The sequence below is a fragment of the Charadrius vociferus genome, unplaced genomic scaffold (genome assembly GCF_000708025.1).
Source record: "Charadrius vociferus isolate BGI_N301 unplaced genomic scaffold, ASM70802v2 scaffold103, whole genome shotgun sequence".
Classification (NCBI taxonomy): Eukaryota; Metazoa; Chordata; class Aves; order Charadriiformes; family Charadriidae; genus Charadrius; species Charadrius vociferus.
In genome coordinates this window covers 5,964,997-5,982,571 of record NW_009648061.1, presented here as the reverse complement: position 1 = coordinate 5,982,571, position 17,575 = coordinate 5,964,997, and the positions used below count along the sequence as shown (strand labels likewise).

At 37.2% G+C, this 17,575-nt stretch overlaps 1 protein-coding gene across 1 annotated transcript in view; it reads right to left on the bottom strand.

Annotated features, from left to right (window-relative positions):
- Positions 1-17,575, bottom strand: part of ABCA13 (ATP-binding cassette, sub-family A (ABC1), member 13) — a 207,582-nt gene that overhangs the window by 1,230 nt on the left and 188,777 nt on the right. Inside the window, exons 58-61 of the mRNA XM_009883803.1 lie at positions 16,853-16,956; positions 14,047-14,139; positions 2,456-2,561; positions 1,418-1,555 (exon numbers count right to left, since the gene is read on the bottom strand). Coding sequence (XP_009882105.1) covers positions 1,418-1,555; positions 2,456-2,561; positions 14,047-14,139; positions 16,853-16,956 — 441 coding nt within the window. The remainder of the gene's footprint in view (positions 1-1,417; positions 1,556-2,455; positions 2,562-14,046; positions 14,140-16,852; positions 16,957-17,575) is intronic.

The window sequence follows — 17,575 nt, the reverse complement described above, 5'->3', positions numbered from 1 at the left end:
CATGGAAAAATAATATTTTGACTAGATGCGACTCCCTCAGTTTGTAGAATACTTAACAAGAAGTTGCATATGAAGATGCTCTAACACCTCACAACCACCCAGAAACCCCATCCTTGCCACCATTCTATTCTTGCTGCCCAAATAGGATTTCAGAGTCTTTAGAAGTGGGACCTCTTCTGTCCACTGTTCTCTAACGTGCAGCATGACACTGTAAAAGAAAATTCTCAAAGGAAAATGTCCCGCAAGTCTAAAGTTTACTGTAATTTGCAGAGACTGGTTCCGCCTTTTCAAGGACATTGGTAAGAACCCACCTTTTGGACTGTGGTGGTGACAGTTCACAGTCCCACCGTTTCATCCCACACAGATCTAGATGTATCTAATCACTGATTATGCTTCCACATAGTACCAATATGTGGCTTATTGTGATGTTTTCACTGTGCTAACCTCCAGTGTAAAAGCAATAGGGTTCATGAAATTACTGTGTAGACCTGAGATGACCTGCAACAGCTGGCTTGCTGCATACATTTGAGTAATCCAGCAAATGATATAGTATTCTACTGCATCAACAATTACAATAGACAGCATGTTCAGACAAAAAAAAAAAAAAAAAAAAAGCAGGGGGGAGGGGAATAGAAAAAGAAGAGAAAAGAAGAAAGAGAAAAGAAGAAAGAGAAAAGAAGAAAGAGAAAAGAAGAAAGAGAAAAGAAGAAAAAGAAAAGAAGAAAAAGAAAAGAAGAAAAAGAAAAGAAGAAAGAGAAAAGAAGAAAGAGAAAAGAAGAAAGAGAAAAGAATCACAGAATCAAAGAGTTTCCAGAGTTGGAAGGGACCTCTAGAGATCATGTAGTCCAACTCCCCTGCTAAAGCAGGATTGCCCAGAGCACATTACTCAGGACTGCACCCAGGCGGGTTTTGAAAATCTCCAGAGAAGGAGACTCCACAACCTCCCTGGGCAGCCTGTGCCAGTGCTCTGTCACCCGAACTGTAAAGAAGTTTTTCCGTGTGTTGGAACGGAACTTCCTATGTTCCAACTTGCACCCATTGCCCCTCGTCCTGTCACTGGGAACCACCGAGAAGAGTCTGGCTCCATCCTCCTTCAACCCACCCTTTAGATATTTGTAAGTAGTAATAAGGTCTCCCCTCAGCCTTCTCTTCTCCAGGCTAAAGAGTTCCAGATCTCTCAGCCTTTCAGAAGGCTGAGAAAGAAGAAGAAAGAAGAAAAGAAGAAGAAAGAGAAAAGAAGAAGAAAGAGAAAAGAAGAAGAAAGAGAAAAGAAGAAGAAAGAGAAAAGAAGAAGAAAGAGAAAAGAAGAAGAAAGAGAAAAGAAGAAAGAGGAAAGAAGAAAGAAAGAAAAAGAAGAAAGAAAACAAAGAAAGAAAAAAAGAAGAAAGAAAACAAAGAAAGAAAAAGAAAAAAATACCTGCTCTAATGTGGTTTGGCTAATGGAGTAGTGTTTGATTTGAAGAAAAGCTTTGTGATTCTCTAGGACTCTGAAGAGCTCTGCTAAGCATCCCTGACTTCGTGGTACATGATACTCGAGCAGGTTAAGATGCTGTCCCTTAAAACAAGAAAAAATGATAGAAAAAATGATAGAAACAGATAAAAGTGAATGCACATTACGGTGAGATTACATTTTCTTATAACCAGTCTGCTTTTAATAGCCTCTCGTTGCAGTTTAACATGAGAAATATGAGCTTTTAAACAAGAATGTATTTTGTCTACATGGTGGCACATAGAAACGTTCATATTCAGAGCACACATTTTGTGCATGTACTGAGATGACATTTTGTTAATCTCAGAAAATATGTATAAATTCAGGATAATTTTATGCTACAGGTTTTTAATTTAACAGACTAGTGCTATTACAATGCAGTCTGGGAAAAGGCAGAGCAAACACACACATGTATAAACATATACACAAACAGGTATATCTATCTAAGATAGTCATAGTTCTACATGATTCTTTTCCTAAACATGGAAAAAGTTAAAAAAAATCCTAACAAAATAATTGAAGACCTTTGAGAGTTTTTCTTGAAATTTAACTACTATAGGTCTTTTTTAAGGCTTTCTACCAAATAAAAGAATCTCAGTAAAGACTGAGACTTATCATCTATGGACCTTATCAGAAAGCAATCAAAGCAAATATTCTCAGTCACTACCCTGTACTCCCACTTCAGGTGAACACAAAGGTGAGTTCAACTTCATCAATAATAAAAGCAAAAGGAATTTTTCACTCAGAGAAAGGGCCTGTTTATTTATGTTGCCTAAATGACTGGAGTTAGTTTAATCAATATCACAAGTCATATTTTTAAGAATTGTTTAATAGGAAAATAAAAGGGATGCTCATACACACTTTTTCCCAAAAGATCAATATATCCAAATGTGTATACGTTGTTCTTACCAACCCATACTTAATCCTGCCATAGAAAAATACTATGATGAGGAGTTTTAGCTGTACCTTAAACTGTGTTCCAGGAAAATGCAGTTGTAGACGGTCCAAAATCATTCTTCGATAGCTTATTTCTTTACTAAGCCAAACCTTGACAGAATAGCCATCTCCAAACCTGAGAATGATACACAGAAACATAAATCCATTTGCCTACACTATGAAGACAGGAAGAACATTTGTTTCGATTGATTTTCCTATAGCAATTATGTCAAATAACATGATGTATGCCTGTTGTATTATCATTGTGATTTTAGTATTATACTATCGAACAATAGAATTTCAATGAGAAAGATGTTAAATTAATGATAATGAACAGAAACAACAAAAAAATATGTCTATGTTTTAATTACTACAGGATATTTCACTATCCAACGTCCCTGAACTTATGCTAACTAAAGCATGATTTAATTACTATATTGCTTTGAATGGTTAGCAAAAAACTGAAGATTACCAATCACAAACACAGAAGGAAAAAAATCCTTTAACTTTTCTGAGAAAGGGGCGTGTAGCACTATTTTTCAAATCTTTTAACAAAGCTGAACAGCTTTTATTTCAGCAATGTGAGTACAATTGTGTTTTACAGATACACAAAGGAAACTATAGGGGTATTTAGAGAGATGGTAAAGTTAATGAATTTCCTTTAGCTCTATGGCCACACAATCTGTCTCAGAATAATTTAGGAAATGAACTTCTCTTTCTCAACATACATGTGATAAAAGTTAAGTACAGGCAATCTAACCAACACATTATTTTTATTAGATTTACTCACTGCTAATATGTAGTTGGGGAAGTTGCAATAAACCCATAAACACTGAAATGGCAACCGCATTTTTATGCACATTGCTTAAGCGTTGGAAGTTATGTGGCACCAGTGCCCAGAGCAAGGTGTGAGGGCAGAGCTCCGCAGAGAGATGGGGCAATACAGGGCTGCTGCTGCTGCGTCCCTCCCCTCCCCATCCTCCTTGGCAGCTATGAACCCTTTGGGTTCACCTTCTTGGTTAATTGCTAGGGAAAAAAGAGTAGCAGGGGCCAAGTCAGAAGAGCTTTCCTCTGCCGCTGCTGTTCTCTGTTGACAGTGAGCAATAGGAGAGGGACAGGCAGCTCAGGATGCATTGCCCACGTTCCCCAAAAAACCTGCCACTTCCTCTGTCTTCCCACTGCCCACCACTCCCACATCCTTCACTCCAACATTACTTCCTTTTCTCCATTCTCCAACTCCACAATTACTCATTGCCAAATCCTTTACTATAGTTTTTCAGTTTCTAGCGACTATCCCCTGTATTACTCCCTTGGGCCAATACCCTCCTCTCCCATGTCTTTTCTGTGTACAACTTGTGACTCAGGGTAGCAGCTGGGTTAATTGGATCTGACAGGTGTGAAGCACATTTTCATGTGATCAAAGCAGAAGTATGTATCACAGCACACTCTATGACGTTGCCCTTTTCCAATATAGAAAAAAAAAAAGTCTACAGCGTATCAGTGTAATAAAAAATTGAAAGGTCTATTCTGAGACATATGTCCAGTTTCACCACTGTCTGGGCAACTACCAGCAAAATACTGCACATGAAGCACCACATGTTCCTCATCTATAATACACGTATAGCAATGTAAGGGCTTAAACTTCTATTTTCTGTTGGACCAGAACCTCTGTTGGTGCAAAGTGATAAAGTCTTCATGCATTTCAGAGCAGCGTAAGTTTCCACAATGAAAAATTCTAGACTGCAGATTTTCTTCTATTAAGAATTTCACATGAATTCAAAATACAATTTCTGAGGATCTCTTCAGAGAAGAATCCTCTTTCTTTGTGTAGAATGAAACCATAGTTGCTATATTTTCAGTATGACAGCAACAGCTTCTGGATAAGAAGTTGCACTGTATGAAAATCTGCATTACAAATAAATTATTGCATGGTTTTTTGGTCTTTGATTGATTCTTCTGGGTTTTTTTTCAGTCAAATGCAACCCCCAAACTGCTTGAAATGGAGTAAGACACTGCTCCTGACGCAGTGTCCTGTTTGTTGGTTCCTGAAGGACATTATATGAATTAAATTCTATCAGGGCCAAGCTGCAAGGTACTGAATATTCACTGAGCAATACGATCTGACAGATGAACGGTGTTGTTACACCGAATAGAACCAGAATAAGGTGGAATCCAAAGCAGTAGCTGGCTGATTTCCTTTGCAATGATTTACTAACACATAATAGATCTCTAATTAAATGTTTTAAATGCATAGCATCATCCTTGAAAAAATACATATGACAATAAAAAAAGATGTTACAAAGATGGATGCAGTTAACAAGGGTGTTCAATTTACTTGACAGCTGACCTGAGGCAACATTTTACAAGAGATCATAGATTCTGATCAGTTTTCTGGCATCTCTACACAGCCACCATTGAATTACAGTTTTAAAAATGCTGGCTTCTGGAGATGTTCAACAGTCTTATAAAATGAAATTGAATGCAATGAACTTTCCAAAGAAAATGAATCAAAATTCTGATTAGCAAAGACAGAGAAGTTGTGCAACTTTGGTTTAATTCTAAATTGTGAATGGCATAACCACCAGCAAGGTATAAATAAAAAGCTTGAAAAGATTTTTTTCTTTTGGCTCGTCAAATTATTATGCTTCTATACGTTGATTTTATGATTCATTTTAGTACAAGAGCTCCCCATATAGAGTAAGCTGATAAGCAATAAACATTTCCCCTTGCTATAATGAGCAATCTGCTTTCAGCAGTGAACTGAGGCAATGGAAATTCAGTTAACCAATTTTTTTCACTCTGTTTTCCTCTCTGATTCAGATAATATAATTAATTCAGAAACCCAAAGTGGAATTACAGAGAAAAGCACAATCTGGTTTGATTAGCACTGTTAGGATCAAACCTTTAGCACCTCATAGTTCAAGACCTAAGGAGGAAAACATTACCATTAAAACGGCGTAAGTTGAGCCAGCACACCTGTTTAGCAGCCATCTGCTGCAAAAGAAAGATATTTTCCACTGCTAATTTCTACCACATTAACAACACCTGCATTTTTATTTGTGTGTACACACACACAAAAACACATATTCTGACAAAAGAAAATATTTTTCCTCTCAATCCTTCCACTTCTCCCTCAGTTGAACTAGTTGTTCGCGCTTGATTTTCACCTCATTAGCAGTGCTGGGAGTATTACTTATTGAGTGCTTTACCTCCTAAAATGCCACCATGAGACTGAAACTAAAATATAAATTCCCAGACTGATTGTAAACTAATTAACTTGAGTATTAACAACAGCATCAGCTGCAGAAGCATGAGCTTAGCAACGACTACAAAACGCATCCAAGAACTCCACACCTTTAATTACACAGGTCCTCAAGCTAGCTGAGCAGCTCAAATAACAAGGGAACAAAAGGAACATCAAATGGCAACAAGGAATGGAACAATTTCCAAGTCAGGAGTTACTAAATAGGCTAAAAGTTTGCAGCATCAAAGAAAGATGATGAGGTGGTAGAACTCTCTTTTTACAGAGCCCAGAATCATGACTGGCCTAATGAATGTAACTAAGGAATGATTCCTCACTCTCCTGTGCTTCTCAAGCAGGAACAGGGGCATCAAATTAAATTATAGGGAAGGCAATGCAAAATCAGTAAGAGGAAGTAGTTCTCTTTACAGCACATAGGGAAACTGTACAACTCATTGACACAGGATGTGCTGGATGCCAGAACTTGACATGAGTTGACTAAGAGATTAGAGACATGAAGAGGGGGAGAGAAATCCACTAAGACCACCTCTGGCTTAGGAAGCCTCTAAGCAACAAATTGCTGAAGGGTGGTTGAGTAATATGGAAAAGTAACTTCATGTGCTCATCTTGTTCCTGTACTTTTCCCTCCTGGCCACTGTCAGAGAGAGGATACTGTGCTAGACAGGTCTTTAATCTGCCCTCACAGTTGTTTCAGCATAAGTGTCACAAAGAGGAGGCCAGCCTAGGCTAATCACCGAAATAGTGCCTCACTTCTCAGAAGGGTTTTGCAGCCTGTGATACAGTTCCAAAGCTACACCACCAGTAGTACAAAGACGGAGAATATAAAACTACTCCAGATATGTGTCCACACAAGCTGCAGTCATACACTGGAATAAAGTGTGGCCAGATCTATAGCGTTAAGGAAGTCCCCTAGCTGCTTTCCTGGTGCTCTTTCTAGCCTTGCAATGGGAATGGAAATGGATTTAGTTGCCCAAAGGATGAAAATTCTCATAAATACAAAGTAGAGGAGGCAGATCAAGTAATACTAACTTCTCAAAGTTCCCTTCTGTCCATTTCTCAGAGGCTGTGGTTCAGAGATTTGAATGGGGACAAGAAGACAAGTTGCTGCAACACAGTGCGTTGTGGCCACACTGCTGAGCCTACACTTGGCTGGTCACAAGGGGTCCCTAGAGGCACTAAATGAGTGGGTTTTGAAGCTTGACTGATGAAATCCTGTTTTCTGTGATGGGTGAGAAAGAAACCATTATCAGCAGACTTCTATTTGCTTTAAAAAAAAAAAAAATCTGTATTTTCGTTTAAAACACTTAGGAGTTTTCTTGTCCAATAATGGACAAGACCAAACCTGGAAGCCAATCTTTTAACTTACAGGAGGGTCCAGAATGACTGGTTCATTGAATCACACTCTTCTCAAAGCCCATTTGTCATCTTTTCTCTCCCCCAATCAAAACTGGTGAACGTAACATAAGGAAATCAAGAACATGGCCTTATTTCCTAAATCTTGATGAATAAGAAAAGCATCTAATCATCCATATGCTTTTTTTCCACTTATCAAGGATTAAATTTCCTAGAGAATGTTGTTCTATATATATGCATCAAAAAATTACAGCTCCCAGAAAGTTTACTGGTGGAAATATAATGTGCATACTTTATGTACGCGCTAGTCTGATTGATCAAAAGATTACTTCAAAACGACATTATTGGATAAAAAAATAAAAAATAATGAAAAGAACATTGGCACTTAATGTCTGCAAGGAACCGAATCTTTCAGAATATATGCCATAAATCAAAGAGAGGGAATAATTTGCTACTGTGCTGTTTACCCCTCTGCTTTGTTTTACATTCATTTGCAAACAGATGTGGTTCTACTTTCCCTAAGTGAATAGGCCTCATCTAGACAAGCTAACTTTGTTATGCCAGTATGATTGCTGAAGCATGGGATACAGATTCGGGTCATTCCCCTCACAACCCCAGACACAAGTACAATTTACAAAGAGAACAAAACTTGAACAAGATTGAGAAAAAAAACCACTTCGAAAAACATTGAAAAAAGAAACAAAAAATGAAATAAAATTATTAAAACAAATACATTACAGTTTAAGTTAATTTTAAATCACACAATAAACTTAATTATTCTATCTATTCTATCTATTAAGTGGCAGGTAAAGACAATATCTAGGAAGGAAAAAAAAAGTTTATTAAATTTGAAATAGTTGCTTTTTTTAAAAAAAAAATGCTAAAATCAAATGCAAATATGCTATCACTTGCAAGATGTGAATTCCTTCTGCAATTATTCAGAACCTCAGTGTTGCCAAACAGAGAAACTTGATTAGACACAAACACACACACAACAAATAAATTATAAAACCTGTCTTCCATATTCATATAGAATTGATAGATTTTGTTTCATTATTTTGTAATTGATTGTGGTTTTTCCAGGGTGCAGTGGTTTAACCCCAGCCAGCAACTAGGACCATGCAGCTTCTTGCTCACTCCGCCTTCCCTCCTGAGAAGGGTAGGGAGATGAGGGAGAAAAGGAGGGGAAAGTGAAAAAAAAACCTTATGGGGTGAGGCAAAGACAGTTTAATAGAACAATAACCAAAAGGGAAAATTACATCAATAACAAAAATAATAATGGCAAAAAAACATACAAGACACAAGTCACTCTCACTGCCTGGTGAATTGGTTGCCCAGCCTGACCTGAGCAGTGATTGCAGATTCCCACGCCCTGGCCAACCTCCATTTATACAGTGAGCATGGAAGTACTGTGAAAAACATAGATGTTGATATTTATGAAGCCCTGCTCCAACGAATGCTGATAATTCTGTGTTTAGAGACAGGTTTGAAAAATGTCTGGCAAAACCAGTACACAGATCATACAGTGGGGAAAGACAAGAAGATGAAATCTTAATTAGTTGCTGCTCATTGAATGAACAGGTACACAGATATGATGCAGTGTCTTGTGGAAAACATAGTATAAAATGACAAAAAAAAAAAAAAGCATTGTAATGCATATCCACAGTAGGGCTGAATTAATGTTGCACAAAGTTTTATGAGAGTGCAACGATATCGCTCATTTCTGAACACTCAATCTGTGCGTTTTAAAGTTGTAAGAACTCTTTTCTTCAAGCTTTCCTCTGGGAAGATAAACTAATAGTTATATTACATGAGTACACATCCGCTGCCTTAATATATTTTTCATGTACAAAAGGAATTTGTTTTCTAGTCAACAGGAATAAAAATTATAGTCACTTGTATGTTTTATGGCATGTAAGAAACTTACTGCTAGTATATCTATTAGTACGATAACACTGTTTCCACTGAAGGCTGAAATATTGATGAGATCTTTAAACTTAATCCTCTCTCTTCCATTTAAGAAATCTACGTGTGAGTTTGAGAAAAGCAACAAAATATTCTCAATCAACCTTTAAAAAAAAGGTAAAGTGTCAATAGCTTGCCAACACATTTTCCATTCTAACTCTGCTATAACAAATGGATTAATTGTTGGGTAATTTAATCAGATGGCTTGCTGATATAATCTGAGCAAAAACTTGATGTGTGTCCAGCACTTGAAAAATCGGTATGGCTTTTTCAGCTATGAGAAGTCTGTCCAGATGGCCCTAGAATGAAGGATAGTATTCAAAACGTTGTTCCCAGAGGATTGGCCAGCTGTATCTAACATGGAAATGCTTCTGTGAATTTTTAAAAAAACATTAAGTATAATGGGGAATACTGGAGAGAGCATTAAAATGTAATCCATTCACAATTTAGAGTAATTGACTCAGTTGGCAGGAGCTGTCTGAAATTAGTTTTTTAACAGGCACAACTGCTAACACATCTATCTCATACAAACTACATCTATAGAACCTAAGATGCTAACTTTTTGGAAATTGCACTTCAGTTTGTTCTTTACAGCTAACACCCTTCTTGGCATTATTCAGAAATTCGCCACTTGCAACAAAAAGGCCTTTCTAAAGTCCAACATTTATTATTCTACTGAGAAACATTTGAGGTTACTTTAAATCTGTTTAAACAGAGATAAATATAGTCAGGGGGCAACAGTCAGGAGCAGAAACCCAAACACCAACATTTGTAGCGAGAAGACATTTTGGATGAGCATTTTGTAACAGGCTTGCGCAAGAGCTGGAAAAATGAATCAAGTCTCACACATTAGAAGCAGCATGTGTCACTTTTTATATCCCTATGAAGCTTTTATGTTTCACATTATCATCTTCCTGGAGTTCACCCATACTCTTCATAGCAGAATTTTGTACCGCCATCTGACAAAACTGTATTCAGTCCAAGATTATAGTCTTTCACATCTGCCAAGGGCTGAAAGTGCAGTGAGAGAGAAAACTGAATCCTTGAAGCTTCCCACAGCAGCAAAGAAGCAAATTTAACAGGGCCCCAAGGAAGACCCATTAAGCCTTCATCACGCATCCATCAAAAAGGTGATCATAATCTAGACTTTACAGGCTGGAATGGTACTAAAGGAAAAGCAAATAAAACAATTCTGAGGATTTCCATCAAGATAGACAGAACGGCCAGGAAGGGAAGAAAAAAAAAAAAACCAACAAACATTTTAGTGGCCATAGCTACACTGAAAAGGAGAAAAAAAATCTTGAGACATGATAACGTAATCACATGTCATATCAAAATGTGTTCCTACTGTTATTTCTTACAATACAGGACTCATTCTATCACAAATAAAAGCTGTATGAGAGTTTTGTTTGGTTTAAGTGTTCATACAGTGCTTAGATTTCTTTCCTTCTTCCAATTTTCAAAGCTAGACCTTGTACTTTATTTTAAAATACTTGTTTAATTTTATTTGCAGAAATTGAAGACAGACTAAAGAATTTCAAAAGCTGCTTGTAGATAAGAGCAAATTAAAAAAAAAAAAAAGCTGCAAAATCTAACAGAAAAAAACATGATAATCTACAACTATGGTCCCGATTAATTTATTTTAGTGCCATTCTTGCCTGTTAACATAAATATGTATATTACTAGAATAATTCATTCACACACATAGCACCATCAAAAACAATTTTTATGGCACAAGTGATTTAGATTAATTCAGATGCAGCAAACAGTTTTTCTTATGCTTTCCTTCACTTACATTGCTTCATGGAACAGTTTTGTTAAACAAAATTTAAGATGATGCGGTTTTTACTGTAAGATGGTGCCAGTAGACTAGGCAGGCTCTATCCACTAGACAGTGCTAATTGCAGGAAAACACTGAAAAATAAAACTGACTAGTGACTATACCAGTGGAGGCGGCTGTTAAGGAAAGTGTTTTTCTGCCAGTAGGTGTTTCCTAATAGATTTAGAAATCCTTACGGTCTATCACTTTAGAAGGAACAATATTTTGCTCTCAATGGCAATGAGAATGATAGGGTTATTCAGCCTTAGGGAGGGAAGGAAGAAGGAGTAGCTCAATATTCTTTCAAGTCCTGGAAGTTTTTCAGGATGTTCACAGGTGGAGTAGAAAGTGAGAAAATAATAAGATTAAAATAATTTAAAGTTTCATTAATTCAGTGGTTTTCTTTGGAGTAATAAGTAAAAGAATCCTGCTTCTCTTCTTTCCCATCTCACGTCGACATAGAAGTCCTCCATAAGGTACACGGCAGTGTATCTGGAAATTGTCTTCAAAACAGTTCAGAACATGAATTACACAGAGGTACTGGGTTTCTTGATCTCCTAACAATTACTTCAATTATTAGGTGTGTGACAACCTGGGGTTTATGATGGAGCACTGTATTGGCAAGTAGAGAAAACCACAGTCAGGAGTTCTGTCTGGAGGGAATTTTGGAAGCCAGAGTAAGCAAAAAAATAACAGGAGTACAGGGACAGTCTTTGGCTTCTTCCCAGCACTTATCAAAAGTTTTCCAAAGAAAGCATGGAAATTTCTTTACTGTATGCTTAATTAAAAAAAAAAAAAAAGGCAAAAAAAAAGCTTTAACAGCTGTGTGTATATGAGGCTTTAAGACTGTGCTTTCTACAGTGGCTTTGCTCCCGGAAGCCAAGAAAATTACTTCGGCAGTCAGAGCAAATTCAGACAACTGCATGATTTTAATTAAATCCTTTGATAAAGCTAGTGAATATTTTTTCCTAATAAAAGGTTCTAAAGTTACAGAAAAATTCAATAGGTTCCTGAACAGTAAGTGTGGAAAATTTGGAGACTAAATCAATCAATAAGCTAGGAGTTAAGGGGATTTTAGTCATCCTGCCTTATATGAAAAATCTTAGTGCAGTTTCAGCTACACAGTTTCTGTGGAAAGCCTCATCAATATTGGTATCCAGTGCACATATTATCCCACATGAATGCCACTGACATACATTAAAGAACTGTCATGGCAAAACAGGGAACATAAACGTGCTGATAGTAGGAAATATTCTTAACGTGGAGAAGGTGTGGGTTTTTTAAAATTTACAATGATTTTAAACAACTAATTGCTACAAATACGACTGCCAAGCATTCTTATCATGACCTTACTTTGGAGAATTTAAAAGAGGTGCTCGTACAGCCTTGATTCTTGAATGGCTGACCTGTGAACGTCTTGATATACTCAGAATTAATTTGAAGATACTTCCAGCATGTCATATAGTTTATTCTTCTGCATTGATTTGCTTACTGTGATCTGAAAGCAGTATATCTACAGAGACAGTGCAGCAAATTGAGAAATAACTGTCCTATTTATATGAATATGGTGCATACTTATAAGTATGCTTATCATGTCTTGCTTCCTAAGAAGGTGGATGAAAAGATGCTCCTAAAGGAAACACCAGGAGTGGCAAAACAATGCCAAAGTCACTCAGAAAAAGGTGAAGCTAGTCTTTGTGGAATGCCTGGTTTTGCCCTCTCAAGGTCAAGCTAAGAAGACAGAGACACGCACTTACTCCAGAGGATCTGAACACAAAAAGGCAAGACCCACATTTATCCCAGCTAATTTTATGCACTCAGATGATGTACCTAATGATGTACCATTTTTCCTTATTAGGGGACACATACATCTTTAAAAAGCTGTTTTGCCTGCCCAAGGTCTGAGCTGTCCTCTACAGACATCTGTCTCTCTTACTGCAAAAGGAATAAAGGGTGTCTGCGCTGCTGCTAAAGTACTCTGGCTAGTGGGACAAACGGTCACTGTGTGCTATGAAATTTGGGAATAAGAGACAGGATGGCAAAACCAAAGAGCTAGATACAAAAGAAGCAGAAACTGCTGAAGAGCAATTGACTTCTCATGCCTCCAGAAATTGAGGCAACTATTCTCTGAAAGGAACACAAACACGAAAAGAAGGCTATGATCACACAGAACAATCAGGAACATAGATGCAGACCTAATTTTTTTTCACCATCCAATTTGTAAGGTCTCTAGCTGAAAGTTTGTCTTGATGAAAAAAACCTTGAAAGGAAAGAGCTTATTAAAGTAAATATAAATCAGGCCTGTCATGCTAATGTAGCTGCGAAACGTTTCTACACAGCCTACAGTTCTACCCAAAGGGAAGGCGAAAAAGCCGAAAGTGCCCTCAAGGGACATGAAGTTATCAGAGACCCAGATAACTTCTGCCCTATAACCATGGCAGACAGCAATTCCAAAAAATCTCTGTAGAGCTTGTTTACATTGTCAAATGTATCTGCACTTGAGTGCTAAACGCTGAGCTAGTACAAAGCAGTGTAGCTTTGCTGCTTGTAAATGAGCTGTATCATTTTACACAGCTGACTGTCCGGGTATCATAAAAATTTTACATATTACTGGATGTGACTGTTCTAGCTATAAGTTGCAGCAACTTCCCTCTCAGTTTCTGATCCTGTTTCCTTTACGGTGGTTTGAGCTCGTCCTCTAAACAAACATCCTCATTAACAGATATTAAATTAATTCATGAGCAGAGTTGATGCAGAAGAGGCTCATGCACACAACACAGAAAACAGCGTAAATATCTGTAATTGCCAGTGAATTTGGCAGGAAACAGAGATGGTGCAAAATACATTGTCTTACTGCCTGCTGACCTGTTAAAAGTGCTTCTTCCTGTTATAAGAAATCCTTACAACGAACGAAAGTGGATTTCATCTCAACATGTTGAATTCTCACAGTGTATTTCTCAGGTTGAGTGCAGAAGTGCTTCATTTTAGATACAGATCTGTCTCTTTCAGTTACCAGTGCAGACTACAAAGCATTTTAGTAATGCCATGTGTCAATTTAGCTTGCTAAGATATCCTAATTGGCTCTTTTTTAACTTCAGTGATGGCAGGAAAAGAAAGATGTGCTTAGCAGTCATAAGTATTTATGCCTTGGCACTATTAAAGTGCCTAGCCAGCTCTTTGATTGAATGTAGCTCCAGAAGGTTTGAAGTTGACATATAATACCTGTTTTTAATGTGCTGGGGAGAACCAAGACACTTGAAACTTCCATTGACCATAATAGCCAGCCGTGTGCAGAGGGCTTCACATTCTTCCATACTACTGGGGAGATTAAAAGAATAATAGTAAAAACAGAGAACTTTACTTATACTTAACTTTAATTAAAGTGGAAGGAATTTGGACAGCTGCAAAAATGGGTACACAAAACCTTTGACTTTAAAGTCAACAGCCCAAATTGTAACCCTAGTCAGTACACGACAAAAGTTATTACCACATGACAGCTCGAAGAGAACCTTAAAATGGAATTTATGTTTTTAGTCCAGAACTAATTGGACAATTCTGGCCACAACACAAAGGTTTTATTACCACAGGCAAATTCCTGATAGGCAGTCTCAGAAATACCACTGAGTGTGAGAGCCACAAACTCTGTTATTCCCTGTAATATCTCTTTGTGGTCATTCTCAGCTAAAGGATAGAGGGAGAATAATGAAGTAAGTTTGCTCAGCTTACCTCTTGCATATTACCACATGTCCTTAAAAAGTTGTTACCCTTAGTCTGATAAAATACAAAACATTACAATGCAAATAGAATTCAGGACATGCAAATGCAGCTGAATAGAAAAGCAGGATCCTGTTAGATGCAACTGCTTCAGATGATAAATAATAACTTTGATTTGTAAAGCTTAGGGCAGACGGGCTGCTGTTCTACATATTATACAGAATTGTGTGAGCAGTTCTTCCAAAGCATCGCTTTAGCCATAGGACGTTGGTTGGGACGTATCCATCATCTCAAAGAGTCAAAGTTATTTGATGTTCCTGCAATTCACTGTGTGTGCTCCCCAGCTCTTCTGAGATTGATAAACAAGAGTTATCTCGTGTGCCTCAGCCATTTGACAGTCCAAATTAAAGTGCTTTTACTGAACAAGCATGGCAATTAAGTACCCTCCTAGGAACAATTTCCTTAAAATAGGACAGGGATATGGTGAGAGCTGCCAAACCACTATATTTGAGACATGGAGAGAAGGCTTCCTAACACATCTTTCCACAAATCAGGAAGTTAGCTGAGTCTCTTTGGGGTGCAGTAACTCCTAATGCTCCCCTTGGCATAAGACACCCCAGCTGTGGCAAAGTAAGACAAATTTAGGCCTGTATGGACAGTCAATACAATCTCACTCATCCCCCCCAAAAACAAAAGTTAAGCATTGCCTCTGAAAATGAAGTAAACAGACCTCATAAACTAATTTTATACAGGAAATCATCTCTATACTTTATGCACTTATTTGCTGATATGCATGAAGATTCAGTTCATAAGAAAATTCCTTTACTTATACAAGTAGCCTTTGAAAGAATTTCAACTAAATCTCCAATGACCTTCTGCAAATAGTATAAACAGTATAAAATAATTTCTCCTTCCTCCACCCTGGCACAACAATGTTTTATTAATTAGAAATGAAACGTGTACACTACCACTGCACTTACATCTGCTTCAAGTCATTAATTTGTAAAGCTAAATGAATAATTACTAACAATTTGATGGATTTTTTTGTTTGTTTGTTTGGGTTGGGTTTTTTTTTGTTTACAGCATATTAGTAATGAGACCACAGACCCCTTCTGTTTAGCTGGTGTTTGACAACTAAGTGTTCTTAATCTGGACTGAAAAGTCAAAGCACACTGCTTCCTGAAAATCACTCAACTTAATTCACAATGCATAACTTGTGTTCCCTAAATAAGTGAGCTGGTAAGCACTTGGGGATCAAATACAGGTGCGTGATTTTCAAGATTCAGCTTCCATAAATAGAATAGTAGACACTTTTGAGAGCATTTTTCCATCAGTAATGTAGCCCACACATGCACAGGGACAACAAATACATTTTGAGAACGTCTGAAAAGAACAATATCTAGAAAATATTGAGGGAAGTTTTGCTCCATTCTTTTATTGATTCATCTATGCTTCAAATCTCATTCAGCTAAAATCGCAGAATCATAGAACCATAGAATGGTTTCAGTTGGAAGAGACCTTGAAAATCATCTAGTTCCAACCCCCCTGACATATTGTAAGTAGTACATTGCTGTTTTGATTAATGAGTTCTGTCCTGTCTGGGCAGGTTTTCATGATCTCTCCCTCACTTAAAGACATTTTATATATAATTATATGTACTATACTATATTGCCTAAAAGGAACATATAATTTATTCCATTTTACTATAGATGTTACAAAACAGTGTTGATGTTTCATCCATTAAACTCATATACCAATGACCATATCAGAGCCTTGACAAGATATTTTATGTAGATAGACTCTTCTAAGAGAACGTGGTCACTCCTACCATTTCCAGTAGTGCTTACAGAGAATAGCTGAGGCATCTGTCTTTAGGATGTCATGGCATACTCTCTTCATACACTGATGCAAAACAGAATCCTTAATAAAATCAGAAGAGAGTTTTTCACTCCCACCTCCTTATGTAAGGCTTTATAAAGTGCGCAGCTGCAAAAGGATAACCTAGTGTTCCAAACAAGAGAAACTGCAACAATGAATAGAAAGACCATAGAAAAGGAAGAATACATTGCATCATTTTTGCTGTGCCTGTAGCCTCCTTGAGCCACAGTCTAACCCTTGAAATTAAATATAGATAATATTGAGGATTTACACAAGTTCCATTTTCACAAGAAGGAAGGAATTGCCATAAAATATGAAGACATATTCCGTGTTTCATACCAGAATAAGCATACCTTCAGAATACGTTCTGCTTTCAGCTGGCAGCAGGTGAGGAGAGAGGACAGGAATATGATGACTGCTGGGATTAGGGTCTTACCTGTGGGATGTCAGCACAGCTGCACAGCCATCCTGAACTTCCTTCAGAATGGTTTTCCAAAGGTAGCGTTTAGAGCAGGGATCCATCCCAGAGCTGGGCTCATCCTACAGGAAAAATGAAAATGATGATACAAAAGCATAGGAAAAACATAACGCAGTTCCAGTCCAGCGTGAAGAATTTTAAAAAGCTAGCAATAAAATCATATCTTTTTCTCTAAAAAAGCTACATATTCAAGAAGTCACTTAAAGGACACCCTGATCAGTTTTGTGCTTTAACACAAATAGTTTCATTCCCAAATTTATAGGTAGTAGCTTTTATTAAAAAAAAAAATATATATATACAAATAATATGTTTATATATTGTATAATAATACAATAAATACAATATTATTTATAAATATACATATATATCATAGAATCATAGAATTGTCTAGGTTGGAAGATGTCGTCGTAGAGACGGACACGACACTCAATATCCAGTTACAGCAATCGTCCTCCTTTATTTTACAAGCAGTGCTCTTTTATATCCTCTAAGCTGGTTGCTTCTCTGTGCATATATTCTAACATTCTACTTTTGCCCAATCCACTCTCACATCACACATCATTCAGCCAATACAATTGTTGATCACGCACTGTTCATGCTCTGGGAAAAGCCAGGATGTTTGCCACCCCTTATCTTGTTTGCTCGGATCTTCTCAGGATTCTTCTGTCTCCTCAAGGGTAC